We start from the raw sequence: 22,514 nt of genomic DNA, 5'->3' as shown, positions 1-22,514 counted from the left end.
AAACCTGAACCCCCTACCCATAGCCCCTCGTATCCCCACATCCCCAGACTCCTGCATCCCAAAATCCCCAGTCCTCTGCCATAACACTCGTTTCCCCCCCATACTCCAACCCCCTGCCCTGAGCCCCTCATACCCCCCAATCTCCAAATTCCTGCACCCCCCACATCCCTAGATTCCTGCACCACCCCAACCTTGTGCCCTGAGTCTATAATACATCCAGCCTCCTGCCATAAGATTGACAGAAGACAGCCCGAATGCGTGCATGAAGCTGGATTTGACCAGTTATGATGTAAACTTCAAAGAAATCTGGAAAAAGGTGCAGCAGCAGAAGTCCCATTAAATAAAGTCTGTGAATGCAGTGTTTCATTTATGTTATTATTAATCAGTATGTCAATCATATTAAGTTGTATGTTTTCTGTCATGCAAATGGGCATTCTTATATGGCTCTTTGTTGACCACTTGTTCTGAAGTTTGATGTAGTTTGGCTCTTTGGTTTGAAAAGGTTGCTGACCCCTATCTTAGACACTCTGTACAGCGATAGGGACCATACACGTGTAATCACTTGGTAAATTTTGTGAAGGAGTTTGCCCCAGATGTGTTCAATGCAGCAGATCATTACTACCCTATCACCAGACTTTAAGAAGATTCAAAAGGAACAGTGGATCAGCCCAGAGAGGTGTTATTACAACAAGTACATGAATGAGTTATTTAATTATGCTCCCAGTTGGAGGTAAAACATTATATTACTGCTATCCTAGAGCATGTACGTTGTTAAATAAAAAGGAAAAAATGCAAAGGGTGCTCTGTCTGGCTCAAGTCCATTTCCAGTCAAGACCTGAAAAAGAGGAAAATCCTGCTTAGTGAGACATTGGCACTGCCCCCAATGAATTGACACTTTAGGACAGAGCTACTCAACACACAGCCTGCGTGCCGCATGCAGTTACATTTGTTTGCGACCTGCAGTGTGGTTTGGGTTTACGCGGGGCTCAATGCATGGCCCGCGGGTGGGAGCCAAAACAAAAAAGTAGCCAGTATAATGGTCTTCTGTTAATATGCATTTTAGTAGTTAAATTCCTAGACTGTCATTGCTCATGAAAAGTGCTGTCATATAGGTGGAAATCTGGTAAAATATTGCATTTTATAAATATCAGCAGAATTGACTTAAATGGGATCTGCATGTTCTGTAGTCTTGCTGTAATCTTTGTATTCATGCCTGTCAGTGTGAAAAAAGATATTTGCATATACAGACAGTCCCCGGGTTACATGGATCCGACTTACATCGGATCCCTACTTACAAACGGGGTGAGGCAACCCCGCACTAGCTGCTTCCCCCCAGCAGACCAGGGAGATGCGAAGCTAGCGTCCCCCCTGTCTTCCCCAGCAGACCAGGGAGACGCGGAGCGGCTTTTCTCAGCAGACACCTCAGCTTGAGAATAAAGGACTGAGGGAAGTGAGGTGTGGGAGAATAAAACTGAGCTCTGGAGAAATGTTTGGCTAGAGTTTCCCCTACAATATATACCAGTTCTGACTTACATACAAATTCAACTTAAGAACAAACCTACAGTCCCTATCTTGTACGTAACCCGGGGACTGCCTGTATATTCAACCACACTTAAGTTGCGGCCCTCAGCATTTGCTGTGAGTGTCGTTGTGGCCCCCGGGGCTTCCAAGGTTGAGTAGCCCTGCTTTAGGATCTTGATCCTGCACACATCTTATGTGTGTGCTTAATTTTACCCACGTAAGTGTTTCTGTTGACTACAGTGGTTTTGCTCAGGTACTTAAAATTAAGCATGAGAATAGAAGCTCAAATAATGACATGACAAAATCAAGAGAAGAATTAGGGCAATGCATATGTGTGACAAATGCAAAATGATGAGTTGGTTTACAAGTGCAGTATAAATAGGACCCTATGAAATTCATGGTCCATTTTGGTCAATTTCATAGTCATAGGATTTTATAAATAATAAATTTAATGATTTACGCTATTTAAATCTGAAATTACATGGTGGTATAATGTAAGGTCCTGCCCCAAAAAAGAGTTGTGGGGAGGTGTCAAGGTTCGTGTGCATGTATGGGGGGAGAGGATTGTAGTACTGGGCTGCTGGAGATCAATGACTGCTGGCAGGGAGCCCAGATCTGAAGGCAGAGTCACCGCCAGCAGCAGTGCAGAATTAAGGATGTCATGGTATGGTATTGCCACTCTCATTTCTGCACTTCTGCCTGTAGAAAGTGGCCCTCGGTCAGCAGAGCAGCTGCTATTCTCCAACTGCCCAGCTCTGAATGCAGTTACACAGAAGTAAGAGTGTATAGTATGGTATGCACCCTTACTTCTGTACTGGTACTGGCAGGGCAATGCCTTTGGAGCTGGGCACCCAGCCACACAGCTCTGAAGACCTCACAGAAATAAGTGTGGCAATAACACGATCCTCCTAAAATAACCCTGCAACTCCCTTTTTGGATGAGGACTCCCAAATGGAGAAACACTGGTCTCCCCCATGAAATCTGTGTAGTATTGTGTAGAAGCAAACAAAAGACCAGATTTCATGGTCCATAACATGTTTTGCATGACCATGAATTTGGTAGGGCCCTAAATATAAATCTTGATTTAAAACAAAACAAAGTCATATGGATTATAGCAGCAGTGGAAGACGATGGAGAGAAAAGGAGATGTGGGGTAGGTGTGTGGGGACACGACTGACTTTTTTGCTACTGTACTATGAATAATGATATATTTAAAATGTTACAGTATGGGCTTTAAAGCCAGAATGAACCATCAGGGTCATCTAGCCTGAGCACCTGCACATTGCAGGTCACAGCACCTTGCCCACCCACTCTTGTTACAGACCTATACATTCTGGCAGAGTTACTCAGGTCCTCACATGACCTGCAGAGGAAGGTGGAAACCCCCTACCCCAGGGCCTCTGCCAATCTGACCTGGAAGAAAATTCCTTCTCAACTCCAAATATGGTAGTTAGACACTGAGCATTTTGGCATGACCCAAGCAGACCCCTGGGAAATAATTCTTCGTAGTAACTCAGGGCCCGTCTCCATCGAGTGTCCCATCACACCCACTGGGCATATTTGTTGTTAGCAGTTACAGATCAGCTACATGTCTCTATAGGAAGTTTCATAATATCATCCTCTCCATAAACTCAACAGGCTCAGACTTGAAGCCAGTTAGGTTGTTTTTCCACACTTCTCCTATGATGAATGGGAGGGAAACATCCCAGAATTCAGTAACTAAAGGATTAAATCCAGGTAGCTAGGAGGTGTTGGCAGGGAGCCAGAAGAATCAATGGGAAGAAAGTGTTGAGATTTGAATGGAAAGGGAATCTGCCTGCTGCCTTTCTTTTGGGAAGTTAAAACTATATGTAAAGCTGAATCCCAGGGATGCAATTCTCTGTGCTTTAATCAGTTTTTTTCCTCAGTTGCTCTATAACACCTAGCAACCAAGTATGCTTTACCAAGTATATCTTTTTGTTTTGTTAATAAAAATCACATTAGGACTATAATCTGATTCTTGTGTCCTGGAAGGAGATTGGTAGCTGACACCTCAGTCTTAGGCATGCATATATCAGGGACTACTGTTTGTTTTTTCAAGCTCTTGTGTGGTAAAAGAGCTTGGGGTACCCCTCTGGAATAAGTTCCCAAGTGATTTCTTCCTGTGTTCAAGAAGAAAGGAGTTTTTCTTTCACTTAGGTGGTGGCAGCATACCACCCAAGGCCAGGAAATCTGCGATCTTGGGGAGTTTTAAAGCAGAAGCCTATACAGGCAAGTTATTTTTAAAGTTTCTTTAAACTTCAGGCCCCCATCTTCTGCACTTGACCATTCACCTTTCAAAAGGCCGTTCCAGAACTCTGGTAGTTAGAAATCTTCACCTAATTTCAAGCCTGAACTTGTTAACAATGACACTTAACTTCTGTCTCTCCTCTCTCTGTCTAGTATTTATTCCTCTGGTGTCTTCATAGAGAGCAATCATATCTCCACTCGGCTGTCATTTGGTTAAGCTAAAGAAGCCCAGTCATCCTGTAATCAACCAGTCCACCCATCGTGTTTGATACTATATCTGAAGTTAAAGAATATACTAAACTGGAGAGAAGAGGAAACGGGGGGAAAGGCTATTGGGAAGATCAGTGACAATTACAAGGGGTGTAATGAGGCAGGGCCTGGAAGCAGTTGATGGCATTAAGACTAGTGTAGCCTATTGGCAGAAGATACTGAAGTTGCTGGGTGCCATGGTGAAGGCTGGTTAAGTATTCATAGGGGCCAGACAGGTTAAGTATTCATAGGGGCTGATGGCAGAGGTGTTGCCTTTTGTCTTTGGAGGCCTTTGGGGGAGCTTTGGAGCTCTGCTTTCAGGACCTCTGGAAGAAACAGTTGGTGGGGGCTGTGTGGAAACCTCCAGTAAAACCTGCTGTTTCTGAAATGGAGTCTATTGGCTCTAGTAGGGAGAAGATGAGAGGGAGAGCAGACCACTGCTGCACCGATATGTCTTTCCCTTTGAGCAGTCGCTAATGAATAGCTTACCACAGGAAGGCTACGTCTAGACTGGCCACAAATTCCGGAAAAGGGATGCAAATCAGGTAAGTCAGCATAGGGAAATCCGCGGGGGATTTAAATATCCCCCGCGGATTTAAATAAACATGTCCGCCGCTTTTTTTCCGGCTTGGGGAAAAGCCGGAAAAAAAGCGTCTAAACTGGCGCGATCCTCCGGAATAAAGCCCTTTTCCGGAGGATCTCTTATTCTTATTCTTGAAAGTAGGAATAAGAGATCCTCCAGAAAAGGGCTTTATTCTGGAGGATCGTGCCAGTCTAGACGCTTTTTTTCCGGCTTTTCCCCAAGCCGGAAAAAAAGCGGCGGACATGTTTATTTAAATCCGCGGGGGATATTTAAATCCCCCGCGGATTTCCCTATTCTGACTTGCCTGCTTTGCATCCCTTTCCGGAATTTGTGGCCAGTCTAGACGTAGCCGAACAGTGACTGCAACATGTTGCCAGGATGAATCCAGCATGTAAATGGTGTTGTGCAGAGTGATATTTGTTTTGATAACACTTTTCACAGCCTCCCAGGTAGGCAGCCAGCAAAGAAGTAAGGGTGGCAGTGGAACACTGGTAAGTGTGCTGTGAAAAGTGATAAGAACAAACATATAAATACCACTTTTCACAGCAGACTTACTAGAACCCATTGCCACCCTTATTTCTGTGCTGCTACTGATGCTGCCTTCACAGCTGGGTGATCAGTGTGCGCTGGCAGCTGGCTAGATACCCAGCTCTAGAGATACTGCTGCCTCCTGGAGCAGTGCAGAACTGCAAAAGTATTTGACAATGCCATACTGTGCCACTCTAACTTCCGTGTAATGTTTGACCTTTGCACTGGGAGGGAGGGCTATGAGGAATAACTAAGGAAAATTTTGGGTTGGCTATAGCCCCCTATTCCTCACTTAGCGCTATGCTACCTCTGCCTTTGTGTCTGACTGTTAAATTATAAATTCCTTTTTTGCCAATTTCATTGCTCTGATTGGTCTGCTGTTTAATACAGCTTTTCAACTGCTGCATTAAGGCCTACTAATGTTGTCTCAATCTTTTTTTAGTCTTGAGAACAAACCTGCACTCATGATACTCCATTGCCCAGAGTCCAATTTCCTTAAAGTGGTTTTGATACAAATATATGTTTTGCTTAGGAACAATGAATCCTTTCTGAAGTAAACCTACTATATTGTGACAGAAAGGTGTATGCAATTTTCTGAAATGCTAGATTTAAATAATATATTTTACAGCAGTTGCTGTCCATGTATGCATGGACTTGCAACACCCATGCGATAACTCGGTGACCCTTTGAGGTTTGCGACCCCCACAGTTTGACAATGTTTGTGCTAGACACCATAGGAAGAGTACATGAGAGAGCCCCTCTTTTTACACACTTAGAAGCTGCGGAGCTGGAAAGATGCTGTATGTATTTAGAAATTACTATTTTTAAATATTTAACTATAGTTATTGCTCTCTGTTTTTTTCATGAAGGATCACATCCAGTGCTCATTGTCTGCCCTGAGTAATGGGGCCAGGGGCTGGGCATGTGCGTGAAGCCACCTTGCAGAGACTATTTCAGTAGGCCAAAGTAGCCAGTGTTGGACTTGAACTCAACCCCACCACATACCGCTTTCCCATGCCCCCACCCTTCCTGCTTCTGCATGCTGCCATATATGATACTCCACCATTATCCACTCTCTGCATTCCCCATCCATTGTGTTGCAAAGAATTTGTCAGTGGCCAAGAAGTGGATTTGTCTCAGCTGAACATCGAAGCAAGTACTAGTTCTAGTTCATTGGAATTGACACCAGTTTTAGTGTTTGTTATCTTTTATTGAAGTTTTAACAAGCTTAACTGTTTGTTCTAAAATACTCATGCAGGTTCTTTCTATTTACTAATAAAGCACAAGAGTTTAGTAAATATCAGCCTGGCACTAATTACAACCTTTGGCAGTAGAGAAAGCAAGCATTGAATGGTCTTGGAGGCTGAACTGTGTTTTTGACCCAAGGAACCATCTTTAGTTCTGAAATGGTACAGTACAAAGCAAATTCTAATAAATCAGTAAATCCAAAACACCTCTCTTAAACATTAAATAAGCTCAGGTTTTTTTTTTCTTGTGCTATATATAAAACAAACATTTTAAATGTCTGCTCTGAAACCCATGACATCTTTTCCTTTTCCTTTTATTACAAGATAGGGAATTATGAACAAAAGCAGGAAATTATTTCGTACTTTAACTTTCATGATCAGCAACTTTCCTTTGCTCAGCTGGCAAGCTTTTGTGTGTCTTCCTTTTGATTTGAACACAGGAATTTTGATAGTTCACAGCTGACGCATGTCATGTGATCTTCTAGGGCTATACATTTTCCATTTATTCTTTGTCACTCAGACCCAAAAAAAAGGGAATATCTTTATAGTTGGCTGGTATCTCTCTCATAATGCTTTAGATGCCTTCTCCCTGTTCACCTGTCTTCTCTGAAGATCTCTCCCTTCACCCTTGAACCAGTCTTTACGCCAATGAGGGACAACCTCGGCTAGGGAGTGGACCACATAAGTGGCCCTCCTTCATCTCAGTGGGTCACACAATTGTCATAACCAAGATGGTCTCCTAAGATAGGATAGTTTTGCTAATTCTGCTTGCATATATAGAATTTGTAAGGTATGTTGATTGAACTGTAGCAGCACTTTGGATTCAGAGGAAGTGTATGACTCTTACAATGCTGTATGCAATCAGCATGCACCTCATTTCACTTGCCTTTGCTTTAGGTGTGTGTCATTTTTGTAATACCAGTAGGAAAAAACCCTTTGTGGATGAATAGCAACAGAGTTTGGCAATCCTGTGCGGGGCAATGGTAAACAAAATGTCTCACAGGCCACACATAGTCTATGAACCTCAGTGGGCCACAGGTTGCTCACCATTGCTTTATGTACGTAAGAAAACATACCCCACAAATAGTTAGGGCCACCTGTAAATAATGTGAATGGAGTAAATAGTAAAGTGACAGAGAAGGTAATGCACACATAGGCCGAACAAGAAAAATACAAAAACTTACCAAGAAAAAAAGTTTTAAAATTGTGAATTTAAAAATTAAATGCATAAGAGCAAGGAATAAGGAATATCAAGCAATCGTAAATGTCCATATAGTAATCTGTGCCAACTATTTACTTGTATTCTTGCCCATAATTGCTTTTCAGGAAAAAAAAGCATAACTCCACCACATACCCTAGTATCATTAGTGTTCTGGAACATCCAAAGTTTTTCATTGTTGTTGGTAAGTAATACCTAGGCTGCATTATGTTACCCTACAATCCACAGAATGCAAATATTTCTGAATTGACTTTTGGAGTCCTTAAAAGCCTCATGAAGGGACATTCCAAAAATAAATAGCATAGGAATGAGGAAGCAAGCACCAATTGTACATGTTCTTATGCTTGTGAATAATCCCATTTCAGTCAATAGAACCACTCCTGAGTAAAATTATGCAGACTGACAAGGTGTTGGCAGGATTTGGGACGTAATGAGAAGAGTGATAAAAGTTTCTTGCCTTATGACCGTTATCAAGCATAGCTCCTGATGAGCGGGGTGTATTTCTACTGGTTATTCAGTACCTCTTGTTTCTTTTTGCAGTTTTGTTTCCTATGTCAAGATTAGGAAGCATAACTATGATAGGATGTTAGCCCTCTTGGCTAATTCCCTGAGCTCCATTCTGAATCTCATGTTCCTTGATTTGTGCATGCTTCTGTTTTGTATGTGATTTTTTTTTTTTATCTACTTTTCCTTCTCTGATGATACACCACTGTATATAGGGGATATAATTCTGCCTACTGGCAATGAATTTGTGTCTAAGAAGTAAAAAAAACCCCAAACTTTTGAATACTAATAAAATTGAAATGCTGCTCCTTGGGGGCACACTAACTTAAGATTGGTGTCTTCAGTTTACCTCAATGGAAGTAATATTAGAATTTGTAGAATCCGGTATTGTTCCTTCAGCACTAGACTACAAGATGGGCTTTATGCTGGAACACACAATAAAAATGTTTCTAAATATTTTCTTTGACCATATCCGAATGTTGTCAGAGTTTTTCCTTTGTTATCAAAATAAAAGGAGATTCTGATTCACATTGTCATAGCACCTAAGCTTGAGTATTCTTATTACTCACTGTATTAAATGTTCTATCCAGGAAACCTACACGTGGAACCACTCTATCATCCTAAATGTCAGAACGTCTGAAAATGAAAAGTGAATGGAGTCAGCCATTTCCTTTTTGACACAAAACCTCTCTCATTCTCAATCACATCCAGTTTATGTTTCTTCAGAACTTTAACTTTGCTCCCCTTTTTTGTTCTGTGATAGAAAAATATTGTTTATTAAATACAGTGTAAAGATTTGGAAACTGGGAGAGTCCCAGTGTATGTTAAGTTACATTTAGAGTTCTATACAGTTTTCTGATTCCCATTGTTAATAGCACCTAGACCTGAGTAGTTTCATTATTTTCTGAATTCTTGCTAAATCAGTAGGAGTCAGTAGGAATTGCAGGTGGTCAATACCTATGAAAATGAGGCCTTAGACATTTTAACTTTGGCACCTGAAATTTGTGGACGCTTCTGAGAACTTGCACTCAAACTCTGTCTCTCCACCTCACTTTCTATATCTGTACAATGGGAATAATGCATGTTACTCTGTTAAAATATGTTGACATCTAGGGATGGAAGCATAATATAAGAACAATAATATAAGTAGTGCTGTTTTATTTTCTAGCAAGATATATAAACAGTCTCACATTCATTTTAGTACAGTAGTTAATTTTTTTGTGGAGAATTAGCAGATCAAGATTCCAGTTATTTTAAAGAAACATTCCAGGTCTTACAAACTAAGCTTCACAACTTCAAAATACAGGAGCTAAGATAAAGGGGACCATGCTTCCACATCACTTGATACAGGTTGATTTAAAAAAAAAAAAAAAAAAAAAAAAGCAGAATCAAATTTGTGAGGGGAAAGATAAAAGAATAGTATGGTTCCATTATCCACCCGTAAACTAAGTTCCACCCATTTTACACCACTATAATGAGAAGCCACTTACAATAGATTCTGCAGATATTCAAAATATGATCACACATTCTATGCTGCATTTTGGTGGGCTCTTTGGGCTTGGCTTCCTTCATGAGATTCGGATGCTTTGCCTTGGCAGCTTGGCCTTGGCTTCTTGATTGGAGGGTTAGAAATTGTGGCACAAGGATGGAATATCATGGATGATAGATGGTGCAGATCTTCATGTGATCCTCTGTCTCCTTGTTTACAAGCTTAGATTTACAATAAAATAGTGACATTTTAAATGTATCTCTTTAGTAATGGGCTAGTTTATGTATTTTGGAGCTGTTGTTTTAGAGACTCTATGAATTCCGGCTGATATCATTCTGTTGCTTACATTCAGGCCTTATTCATACTTGTGGGAATTTGCCACAGTTACAGCTGTCTGTGAGTAGCCATCAATGTAGTTGTAATGGTGCAGCGTCCTAGGATAGTGGTATATTTTATTCTTGTTTCAAGCAGGGTAAAATGCACCAGTGTGAATTAAGGCTTACAGTAGCTTTGTCCATCAATACTGGTGCAGATATACCCTAGGTGGCCAGCCACCAGTGTATCTACACTACCATGTTATTTCGAAATAGCTTATTTTGAAATAACGCATCTACACAGAAAATGCATTTCTAAATAGCATTTTGTTATTTTGAAATATCGCATCCCCACTGAGTGGACTGTGAATCACATTTAAAGCTGGCTGGAACCAGTTCTGGCAGGGCACTAGGTCAGGACTTACTGTCTGGGGCTGCTGCCTGAGGCTATCTGAGGTCTGTGCTTAAAGGGACCCCCCCCCTGGACAGCCAGTTCTTAGCTTTCCCTGCTTGCTTGCCTGCCTTGCTGAAGGACAGCAAAGCATTTTTGTCTCTGCCAGCTTTGGTTGCCCTCACTCGAGACACCACAGCACTCTGCAGTATGGAGCCAGAGCTGCTCCTGGGCACTCTGGTGCTTCTCTTGGATGCGTTGCTGTGAGCCTGGCTGCACTTTCTGCAGGCTGCCATCTGGGAGGTCCATTGGAGGGCTGTTAGTATACAGGAAGCCCTGCGGGAGAGCTTCTACCCTGAGGAGCACTAAGAGCCTCCCTGGTCTGCCCCACTGGGGCCTTGTACCTCATTCCTTCCTCACGTCCTTCCACTTACCCCTCCCTAAGCCCCCTTCCTGATGTCAAAATACATGTATTTTCATGAACACAAACTCTCTTTATTTAACAAAACTGAGGGGGAGGGAATGAAATACTGGTGAGACTGGGGAAGGGAGGCGGAGAGGGTGGGAGAGGGGAGGGGGAAACCTGGGAGGAGGGAGCTGGAAGGGGGAAGCAAGGGGAAGAAGGGGGAGGGGAAGCTCAGGGTTGGGGGTGTTGCTGGACCAACTTAATTTTCATGCAAACCTGCTCCTGGGTTTGCATGTGGTCTTTGGTGGCCAGGCTGGCAGCTATTCTGCCATAGACAGCCGTGTTCCTCCATCTAGTGTGGAGATCATGGACGTTGGGGGCATCCTTCCCAAACCTGAATAAAGTCCATGATCTCCCCCCTGGACCAGGAAGATGCCCACCTGCTCTGGGCTCTGGCAGGCTCCTGGGAGCTGGCAGACTGTTCCTGGGGAGCGGTGGCTTGCTGGCTTATGTTTTGGGGCCACTGGGTCGGGGCAGTGACTGCTGGCTCTGGGTTGGCAGGCTTGGAGCAGGCACAAGCACTGGCACTGTAGCCAAAGTCAACCCCTTTAAGGGCTCTGGGGAGTGGGGAGGAAGAGGAGTGTTCTTGGTTGAGGCTAGAGTTGCCACCAGGACACTCTGGGAAGGCTGGAGGCCCCCTATTTCGATATAAGTGTCTACACAGCACTTATTTCGAAATAGCTATTTCGAATTTGGCATTATTCCTCGTAGAATGAGGTTTACGAAATTCAAAATAAGTGCTCCGCTATTTCGAATTAATTTCGAAATAGCGGTTTGGCTGTTTAGATGCTAGGAAAGTTATTTCGAAATAACTTTGATGTGTAAACATACCCCTCTGGCTAAAATCCCTAAGGACAGACAAGGATTTGGTTCTTGTTTAATATTTTTTCACAGCAGCGAGAGCTGAAGACTTTCTTAAAATGAGAGTTTATATCAGTGGTTCTCAACTTATTTACTGTACAGAGCTATGTGGCATACAATATACACACACACACACACACACACACACACACACAACACCTGAGGCTGTCACATGGGCCACACACACACACTACCTGAGGATGTCACATGGGCCACAACTGTGTGCTGATTGGGCCGTGGGTTGAGAATCACTGGTTTAGATTTTGGAAGACAAGTTTGGGGGAGGTAGGTATATGCTGTGTACATGTGTACTGCTCTGATACAAACCTGAACAAAAAAAATTGCCTAATTTGTCAAAGATCTGAGGGGATTTCCCATTCAAGAGGTTTACTAGCAGTTCTGATTTTTTCTGGAAAAAGTATTAGCCACCTCTGGCTATTATTCAATTTTTTGTTCCTTCTAAACTACAGGCAGTCCCCGAGTTACGCGGATCCGACTTATGTCGGATCCGCAGTTACAAACGGGGCCCTCTCCCTGGTCTCCTGCAGACCAGGGAGAGGAAGCAAAGCGGCGGAGCACGCGGGCAGCGGACAGCCCAGACGCGTCTGGGCTGTCCGCTGCCCGCGTGTTCCGCCGCTTTGCTCTGCTTTGCTCCCCGCCCCCCTGGTCTGCAGACCAGGGGACGGGGAGCAAAGCGGCGGAACACGCGGGCAGCAGTTTCAGCAGCAGCTGACCTGGGAATGCCTGGGGTTCTTAAGTTGAATCTGTATGTAAGTCAGAACTGGCATCCAGATTCAGCCGCTGTTGAAACTGATCAGTTTCAGCAGCGGCTGAATCTGGACGCCAGTTCCGACTTACGTACAGATTCAACTTAGGGACTGTAGGTTTGTTCTTATCTTGTACGTAACCCGGGGACTGCCTGTACTACAAAGGGCGGTTTCTGTTTGTATTGTTGTTTTCGGCATCATCTGAGAATAAAGATAGGATAATGGTCTTTGTTCTGGAGACAAAACAGCGTGATAAAATGTATCCATGTAAATTTCACACTCATTTCTGTTCATACTGTTCTTTGGAGAGACTGATGCAAGCTCACCAGAAGAAGTAATTAGATCTGTGCCTAGATATTGCCATTTGGCAAGAAACAAATTCCAAATGTCTCCTAAAAAGAGAAGTTGATTTTTCTGGATTGCGATTATGATGATCAATTTTTGGCTGCTGTAAAACAAGAATTAATGTGAAATGATAGGAAGAATTGTCTAATTTGATTTAAATGAAGACTATGGGGAATATTATATCAGATTCCTATTTCAATTCAGTATCTTATAATGCTACACTTTGTGTCTTTCATATTTTCATTTTTGGTAATCAATGTTTATGTGGGATTCATTTTAAATACTGCAGTTTAAGATTAGCTAATACTACTATTCATTTAAACATACAATATTGTATACGCTTGATTAATTTGACAATTGATTTTTGTGAATCAATAGTTCTCTGCTCTCTTTGCTTGCTTAATGCGCCTTTTATAGTGTCATTCCCCTCAATGTGGTGTGTGTTTTTGGAAGCTGGATTAATTTCCTTCATCTATAGTAATATTTCTGTCATATGGGGGAGGTTCTTCACTTATTTATAAAAATAAAATAAATTGTATCCAGGATGTGTAATTAAAACAAACAACTTCCACCTTAGGGATGTAAGCGAATAGTGAACTATACAATATGCATATGCTTATCAGATAGTCAGCTAGTGACTTGACTAGTTGCTTCCCCCTGCCTTGCTGCTTCTATGTGGGCCAGGGAGCAGGAGCCACCCCTCCCCCCCCTGCCTTCCCTTTCCCGGCACCATCTCCGGGGGAAGGGGGCCAGAGGAGGCAGAGGTGTAGTGTGAGCGTGGGTGTGAGCCAGGAATCAGCTGTCCTGGCTCGAACGCAGTCCCCCCGCTGCACTTGTGCTTTTTTAAAAAAATGTATTCATTCATTATTTGTACATAGTGGAAGAGCTTTGACAGTATAGACTGAAGGAGCTGGATATCAGAGTATGCATATCCCACTGCTTAGATGGAGCATTCCCTTGAGAGGTAGGAGTTCAACAGGGGCCTTCCATCTCCCTCCCTGAGGGGGGAGAGGGAGGGGAACTGGGCTTCCCATATGCCAGGTGAATATTCTAAACAATTGTCTAAACGTTACAAGTTGGGTGGCACCGCCACCACCTCCTCCAGGACCGCGTCCTATAGTGGCCACATTTTGAATGGGACCCAATCTGGTAGGCTGCTCCCACCTATTGGATTGGACACTGTGATTTAGGTGGACAAAAACACCTGTGTTCCACCAGTGTGTGAACTGCTTTGAAGCATAGGTGTGAGAGAGGCCTCAAGATGCCTAGCAGGAAGCAGTGATGTGCATGCTCAGAGGTGGAAACTTTTGTCCTGAAAACTAAGGCACCGAGTGAGTTTAGGTACCTACACGGTTTGATGGGAATTCTTGAATCACCGTGAGCCTATCACTGGGATGTAAGTGCCCAAGTCTGAGGGCTTGGCACCTCAGTATCTTTGTGTATCTGAGCCTGATGCGTGCCATCCCCACTGCTTCATTTAAATGAGTAATTCTGAAAGACTTTGTTTAGATAAAGGAGATATACAAGCAGGTAATCCTGTATCTACAGATCCTTCTTTGCTGAATTATTCCTTTACCTCCTTTACACAGATGCTGTGGAGCTTTCTTATCCCTGCTGTCATGATAGGTAAAATGTTTCCATGAGCAGACATCATGTTCTCCTTGCACACTCAAAAACACACAGTTTTCCAGGTGTCTACCAGTATTTCCGTGAGGTGCAATGTGACCAGTGTTTGTGTGCAGATGATACTTTGTGACTTCCATAGCTCCTACAGAGCTGGTCGTAGGAGTGGGCTGCCAATTGGTTAGGACTGGCTCTGGAGAGAGGTATATCTTCACTCAGACAGTAGTGATAGTAGTAGTTACACCTTTGAAAGGCCTAGTATCGTTGGAGATGTATGAAAAATTATGTCCCTTGGTTTAATCTGCTCAACAGATGTATCCTTCACTTTTCTTAGCACAGTTATACCCTAGCTAGGCCACTTGCTCTGTAGCAATACTAGCTTTCCCCTATTTTCCTCTCCTCTCTTTCTTCCCCCCCATTAGGTTCCTCCTCTCCCCCCCACATACCGTAGCCTAATTTAACCCTAATTGTCTCTGTTCCACCACCAATACAGTTTTTTTTAATTTTGGGGATCTAAAGTGTTTGTTGGATATGAGTGCTGATGCTGGCTGACTTAGATATTTCCTGGAAATAGCAATGCAGCTGCAATTATGGATGTAGTGTCTTTGAGCAACTAGAGCAGGGTGCCTGATATTTTATTCCTAATCTGCCAATGACTCATCATGTCAGCATTTGACTATGGGCAAGACATTTTATCTTGTTTGTACTTTTCTTTCCCAATATGTGAAATGGTTATAGCCTCTCTTTGCACTTAGAATTCCTTGGATGAAAATATTTTATATATATGTAAAGTATTGTTATCTTTAACACACCATTTTGTTTGACAATGTGTAATTCCCTCTTAACCTACCCAAATCAGTTAGATAACAAAAACAAAATTAACCCACATTTCCAACCCCCTTCCACACATCAGGCTGAATATTTTCTGTGAAAGGAAGTGAGGGAGGATAGTACTCCTAACAGAAGAAAGTTTGTACAAAGAAAACAAGAGGACACAGTACAACTGCTGGGAATTCAGATATGCTTTGATGAACGTTCTTTCCCCCTTTCTCCAAGGGAACCCCAAGCAGTGGTCAATGATGCTTTAGGGGCAAAATCAATAAAATTGCAGATTCTGTGCTATCTGTGATCCTGTGGTAAAACCTCAGCCTTTAATTGTAAGACGCTAATGTCCTTAACAAGAAATAACTATGTGCATTGATATAATTATTCAGAGTTCAAGTAAGTCTTCAACATGTTAAATTCACATCAGGCTCTGATCCATAGTGTATGGAATTCTTGAAATTCCAAATAGTCTGACACACATTAAAGCCCAATTCTCCAGGAATTGTCTACAGAGGGCATGCTGACAGCTATGGTAAGTGTATATAGGGTGAGATGATTCAGTCTCTGTCCAAATCTTGTGCAGGGCAGAGATGCAGGAACTCTATAAATACATATAGAATACAGTGTCTGCTTTGCAAAATATGCTGAAGATATCAGATGTCATAGCAGATGAGTTTGTGTTACATCCACTAGGGTCGGGTTCAGAAACATTTATAGTATTGAACCCATCTTCATAGAGAGTTTGTCTAGTGGACAACTCCCCTTGTGGTGAGAGAGGTTGTTTACCTGTGGTTACGGTGAAGTTTGCTCTTGCAGGTCAGGTTAGCTTTTGTGATATTTAGATCAATCTGTTTGATGAAATGGGAAACTTTGAGATAATTTTTCCCTTTGGTGTTCAGTGCATTTTTCTGCTATTACTGACATGGCAGCAAGAACTGGAACACTGCAGCCTGGGCAAAATATGGCCTGCGAGCCAGATCTGGCCCCCCAAGCCACCAGATCAGGCCCATGGACACTGCGGGGAACCCCAGGCAGGCTCTCTGCTTGCTTCGCCCCACCTACACCTCACTCAGAAACTTGCTTTAAAATCTGTGAGCCTGGAGTGGAGGGGGAAGGCTTTAGGATCTGCTCCCGCCCCCAGCTCAATCCCATTAGCCAGTTTTTGGCCAGAAACCGGCCAGTGGAGCTGCCTATTTCAATAACAGGCAGCCAAGAAGCACCACACCTCTTTCCTCTGGGGCTGGTAGTTATTCACAAAGCACATGGCGATAGCATGTACAGGGATGGAGCAGGCAGGCTGCTTCAGGAAAGTGTATGGCTGCAGGCTGGTAAGACTTCTGGCCACAGCCTGCTTCTGGCACCCCAGCTCTTCCTCCCCCAACTCTCTGCCTCCCACATTCCCAAATCCTCTGCCTCCCTCCTGCACCCATATCCCTTCCCAGATCTGGTACCCCAATCCTCTGCCCCGGATCCTAGTCCCCTCCTGTCCTAGCTCACAACCCATATCCCTGCACCTCCCTCTGCATCCCAGTCAAGTGGTCCAGGTCACAACCAACTCCTCCACCCAAACTCCCTCCCTTACCCCAAGTGCCCTTCTGTGCCTAACCTCTACCCCAGACCCCTCACTTCCTCTGTTAATACCATGGAAGAGTGCGGCCCTCAACCACTTTCCAAATTCTTCAAGTGCCCCCACCCCCATCAAAAATTATTGCCCACCCCTGCTCTAAGGGCACAATGGGACATGTGATTAAATATCCATGGGAGGATCCAGTTTCCAAGAGGGGTGAGTGATTGGTGCTTTGCCTGTCTGTGTTAAGGGTTACATTTGTGCTGCTATATTGGGGCACATTCATAAGGAAGACAAAGTCTTAAATTCGACATCTGTAATCAGGGCTGTAGTTGGCTCCTTAGGTATCAAATGTCAGTGGCTACTCTCCTGTGTACAGCCAGTTTATTAGAATGGGTGAGAGGTTGAAGAACTAGTGAAATCTGCCTTGAGTTGCTGGTTATCTGGTGGAGTATGTGGGTTGATCTGGTTCCAGAGAAAAAACTCTTAGATACAAGTTGTCACAAGCATAGGAAATGATGTGCTGTGAGAAGAGAGATCTGTGCACAGATAGACCATACACAAAAAGTGGGAAAAGAATATTACATTCTTATATCTTGTGCAAAATATGCCTGTTATTTCCCGGGTGCAACAGAGTTTTGTGTAGAAAATTTTCATTTAATTAGAATAAAATTAAGGCATTTGGTTGTTTGAGAAGAAGGCCCTTTTGAATTTTTATTTTTTACAACTTACACAACTTTAAAATGTAATTTTTTATTATTTAAAAATTAAAATAACTGTAGTTAATTTGTGTCCCCCCTCCTTGAAAGAAGTGTGTAGAAGTAGCAGTATTCCAGAAGTAGCAGTATTCCAGAAAGTTACAAATAAACTTTTAAAACTATTGCAGCAACTGCGAGCTAATATCCGAGAGATGGAGAAACTTTGTTTACGGGTTCGACTGGAAGATAAACAAACTCTGCAAAGAATGATAAATCCAGTTAAAGAGGAAGCTTCATTTGCCATAAAAGAATTTCTACAACTCCATTCAGAATCTGCAGAAGAACTTAAAAGACAGTTTAATGAACAGGAGGGCACCTCTTTAAAATCTCCTCTAATCAGCTCTGCAACAGTAGGAGGAGGTAATAGAATTTCATTTTTCAATTAACTGAATTGTGGTATTTTTGGATTTACTTATGATCGTATATTTGCTGGGTTTTCTGACCAGATATTGTGGGACTAAATAGATGAGACTTCAGTTTAGTAAAAAATAAATTATTCCTGTATGACAAGAGGTGAATATAACTTTTATATACCACAGTTTTTTCACTATTTGTGGAATACAGATTCCTACTGCCGTGTGTGTAGTTAATAATTGGTTTAATCAGCTATTCAAGGAGAAGAAAAAAATGGTAGCCTAGTAAATGCAATTAAGTAATAAGAGCACTACATTGTACAGTACAAGCAATCTTGGAGATATTGTAGTTTTCTTTTTCCACTGCTCTGTAATGGTAACCACTTACTACATTTTCATTTAATTCATTATCTAAAACATCAAGATGAAAACAATTCTGATATCATCACTGAATGCCTCAATCAGGAGATGTAGATATAAAGTTGAGTATAAAGTGCTGGTGACATAAAAGTTTATCTTCTATGTAATTGGCAGTGAAGCAATAAACGTTCAAGACTATTATGTGAGATCTTGAAAGCATATTATATTATGTTATAGATCATTCAAGGATGGGTCTGGTTAACTTGCCACTAGCTTTTTCTGATTTCTCTACTTTCAGGCAAACTGTGTGTTGCACTTACTTTCTTCTCTTACTCCCCCTCTCCCCTGCTTCCCTTCCTTACATTTCAAGCCAAATCTGCAGTAAGCTGCTAACTTCTGAATTGCTCTTGAGAAGGACTGACCATTAGAATTAAGCCAACGCATCCTCATACCAAAAAGTATGAAGATTAGTATTGGTTAAGATACTTTACAAATCTCACGTTTTTTAATTTAAAAAACATACTTTCATTCAGTAACCTCACTACGTCATACAGTACAATTTCCTATCAGGACATTTTATCAAATCTAGCTGTTGCATTTATAAAGTGATAATCTTCATATTATCTAGTTCTGTCTCCTTGTTGACATAGAAGTTCTTTCTATAGGGAACTGCAGGGAGAATTGTGTGCAATGTCACCAGCAAGAGGGAAAGTCTTTTCACAGCCAAAAAAAGATGACAAAATAAGTAATAAATGTGAAATGTCTTTTTTAAAACAAGGTTAGCATCTTGATCTGAATGATTATAGTGTTTTAATTATAATGTTAAAAACATGGGTCATTTTGGATCAGTAGTTAAAAAACAAGAAACTGATCAGAATTTTTGGAAGGACAGGCATTTCTATAATAAAATATTGGAATGATACTGACAAGTTAGCTCAGGAATGCAGATGTAGTTCACCTCAAGTAAAGTGAAGCAGACAGTTTGAGTATAATTATATAGGATTTTTTAAAAAAGTTTGTCTGAATATGAAAGCAGCTCTTTGAATTCATGGGGCAGCTGTAATATAACATTGCCTGTTCTTTTGTATTTGGAGGCTGCAGATTGGAAAGCAGATCTTCGCTATGAATCTTAATCAAAGAAACTTCCTTACACTCCACTTCTTTTTAGCATGTTGCTTCCAATCTGGCAGAGAAGTGAAGAGTTTACAAATTCAAATAGCCCATTTAGGAGAGGTGTCAAAGAAATGTTTCAGCCCTTTCCACTGTCCCCCATCTCAAGTCCAATAGGAATCGAATTTAATTCCATTTTAAACAAATATTAACAAAAGGTGAGACTCCACTTTTAAAATTACTAACATTCTTTTTAACCAGTATATTGAATTTTCCCAAGAACTAGATTTTTATCTTGAGTGTAATGAAGTGTGAAGGCACTTTGTAAAGTATGCAGAGGTGTGTTTTGTTACTGCAGTTCTGAGGAGATATAGCTGATGTTGAGGAAGCATATCCATTCCAATCACAAACTTTTTGCATGCAAATTTCTCATTTGTCGTTTCAGTCCATAGGTGCTCTTTCTTTTGTTTTTGAAATGGGGAGGGAAATTTTTTTTGGGGGAAAAAAAAAACCTGGCTGGAGCCTTCTTACAAGGTGCGAAATGCTCTTGAAGGTGGAGAAGTCATGAAAGGCTCATTGTGTCACTTAAACCGATGATGGGAAGCTCTGAGGAGTCATCCTAATCTGGTGCAGAATAGGTCAGCAGAGAGGAGGCAATTGTATATAAACCTTTTTGAGGCCATTGTAGATAAGGGGCTTTTTCTGTATCCACAGTTCTGTTTAGGAAGCTTCTTTACTCTTAGATTTCTGATAAATAGTTTTATTCGTTATGCATGTTGGCTAAGGCCATGTATACACCTCAGACTTTTTGATCAGTGCAAATGATATGAATGTAAAGCTGCTGTAGCTAGCAATCACACATGCATGTGCATACTTAGCTGCTTGCATTGGCGCTAAGTGTGGTGCACTAGTGGCATGTCTCCTAGTGCAGTTTTCACCGATGACTCCTGCTGGGAACTGTGAGCAAGAGTCAAGATCCCATCATGCAGTTTCTCTTATCGTGCAGCTTTCCCTATCTCATCAACCATTCCTAAAACAGAATTGCAGTGCCTTTTTAAAATCCTACAAACCCACCCCTAGTACTTCTTTGAGAAGAATGGCTCTCCCACAGCTCTGCAGTGTTGATGCTGCAATCATAGGAAGAACAATCTAGTACTTGCACACCCGCAGGAAGTATTTATTACAACAATGGGGCATATGAAGATTTTTCTGAGGACAGATTGCTAAAGAATATAATGAGAAACCATTCAAAGTTGTTGATGGCATTTATAGATCAGCTACATGTCATAAAGCACTGTTTGTAGGCCTGAGAAGTGAACAACTGAGGCTATGTCTGCACTGGAAAGATTTGGCAATGGAAGTACTGTTGAGAGTCATAAGCTGCCAAAAAGAAAGTTGCCAAATCATATTTACACTGCTACCCTCTGCCAACATATCATGGCTACATTGTTAGCTCCCCCCATCCACACAAAGAGCAAAGCAATGTGGGTATGCATCCCACAGTGAACGGCATCACCTTCAGTCACTAGGCACTGTGGGAATGTGCAACGTAGCGCCAGGCATTTTAGGAATGTGAAGAACATCCCATTAACCACTTATTTGCTTCCCAGCCCTCCTAGAGCTTTTGGTTTACTTTTGCTCCATTTTAAACTGACAGCTCTTGCTGCTCACTCAAGCATCTGCTATGAGAAATCATGGATCCTAGACTCTTCTCCCATGTATTCAACGTGCTTAGGACATTACACATTGCAGCAGCGCTACTTATGCACTTAGTATCAGAGGAAGAAGACTCGGTTGCGGATGACAATGCGAGTGACGGGGACAGCAGCAAAGCGTCATTGCATTGGGCTGTCACAGAGCAGCTGTGCAGAGGAGAGTGTCACTTTTGGGCTAGAGAAACCAGCACTGAGTGGTGGGATCGCATTGTCATACAGGTGTGGGGTGAAGAGCACTGGCTACAGGGCTGTAGGATGCTTAAAGCAACCTTCCTGGAGCTGCGTGCTGACCTGACAATTGATTGTACTTTTAGTAGATTGCAGGGACATTGGTGGTGTTGACTCTCTAGATTAGATTTCAGTGAGAAAAATATCCCAATATTTATACTGCCTGTTGTGATCTGCATATTATCTGTAAGACAAAGAGGGGAACAGCTGCAGTTCTTGTGAAGAGTGGAGGTAGAGCAACCGTCTGCAGAGTTTGAATAGCCCAGATGCAAGGATCATTAGAAGAGCTCAACATGAAGCTCTTTGGCTCAGGGAGGCCTTGAAAAAGCAGTCAGTCACAGTAAAGTGCTATGCTAGATAGTGCTCTGGCAGGCTCTGCAACTTTGGGGGTTGTTAGAAACTGTGTACTCCTCAGTATCGATATATTTATAACTATCACATTGTCTTAACAAACCCATGAAATAAGTGGTGCTTGCATAAGAACGGATGTACTGGATCAGACCAAAGGTCCATCTAGCCCAGTATCCTGTTTTCTGACAGTGGACAATGCCAGATGCCCCAGAGGGAATGAACAGAACAGGTAATCATCAAGTGATCCATCCCCTCAGGGCCTCCCATTCCCAGCTTCTGACAAATAGAGGGTAGGGACACCACTCATGGCCCTATCCCTCATGAATGTATCTAGTTTTTTTTTCAACTCTGTATATAGTCTTAGCCTGCACAACATCTTCTGGCAAAGAGTTCCACAGGATGACTGCATTGTGTGAACAAAGACTTCCTTTAGTTTGAATCTGCTGCCTATTAATTTCATTTGTTGGCTCCTAATTCTTTTGTTATGAAAAATAAATAACATTTCCTTATTCAGTTTCTTCACACTAGTCATGATTTTATAAACTTCTGTCATATCCTCCCCTTAGTCATCTCTGTTAAAATCCAAATGATCAACATCACGTGTCAAACTATACAATGTAAATGTCCTTAAACAATTTCTCAAACAACATTTTTCTTTCTTTACATATTTGTAAATTCTGATTATCCATTGAAATATTTTTTTCACTGTTTGCAAGTAAGGCTAAATCAATATTTATCCATATTTACAGATAAAAATCTAATCCTTTCAAGCCTGCCTATATTTATTTTTCAGAAGCAACATCTCTATGTTCTTATGTAACACTTGCAAAACTTTAACTTCTCGAATCTCATTAAATAATTGTCTGGCCCCA

The 22,514-nt window shown here is 42.0% G+C and overlaps 1 protein-coding gene across 3 annotated transcripts in view; it reads left to right on the top strand.

The window, feature by feature from the left end:
• STX17 (syntaxin 17) overlaps positions 1 to 22,514 on the top strand; it is a 65,009-nt gene that overhangs the window by 28,643 nt on the left and 13,852 nt on the right. For all 3 annotated transcript variants that reach the window (XR_012901827.1, XM_075921599.1, XM_075921598.1), the window contains exon 4: positions 17,654 to 17,885. Coding sequence is in view for 2 of the 3 variants with exons in the window: in XM_075921599.1 (XP_075777714.1) it covers positions 17,654 to 17,885 (232 nt within the window). In the remaining variant the exon portion in view is untranslated. The remainder of the gene's footprint in view (positions 1 to 17,653; positions 17,886 to 22,514) is intronic.

The sequence above is a fragment of the Pelodiscus sinensis genome, chromosome 2 (assembly GCF_049634645.1).
Source record: "Pelodiscus sinensis isolate JC-2024 chromosome 2, ASM4963464v1, whole genome shotgun sequence".
Classification (NCBI taxonomy): domain Eukaryota; kingdom Metazoa; phylum Chordata; order Testudines; family Trionychidae; genus Pelodiscus; species Pelodiscus sinensis.
This window is presented reverse-complemented; position numbering and strand designations above follow the sequence as displayed.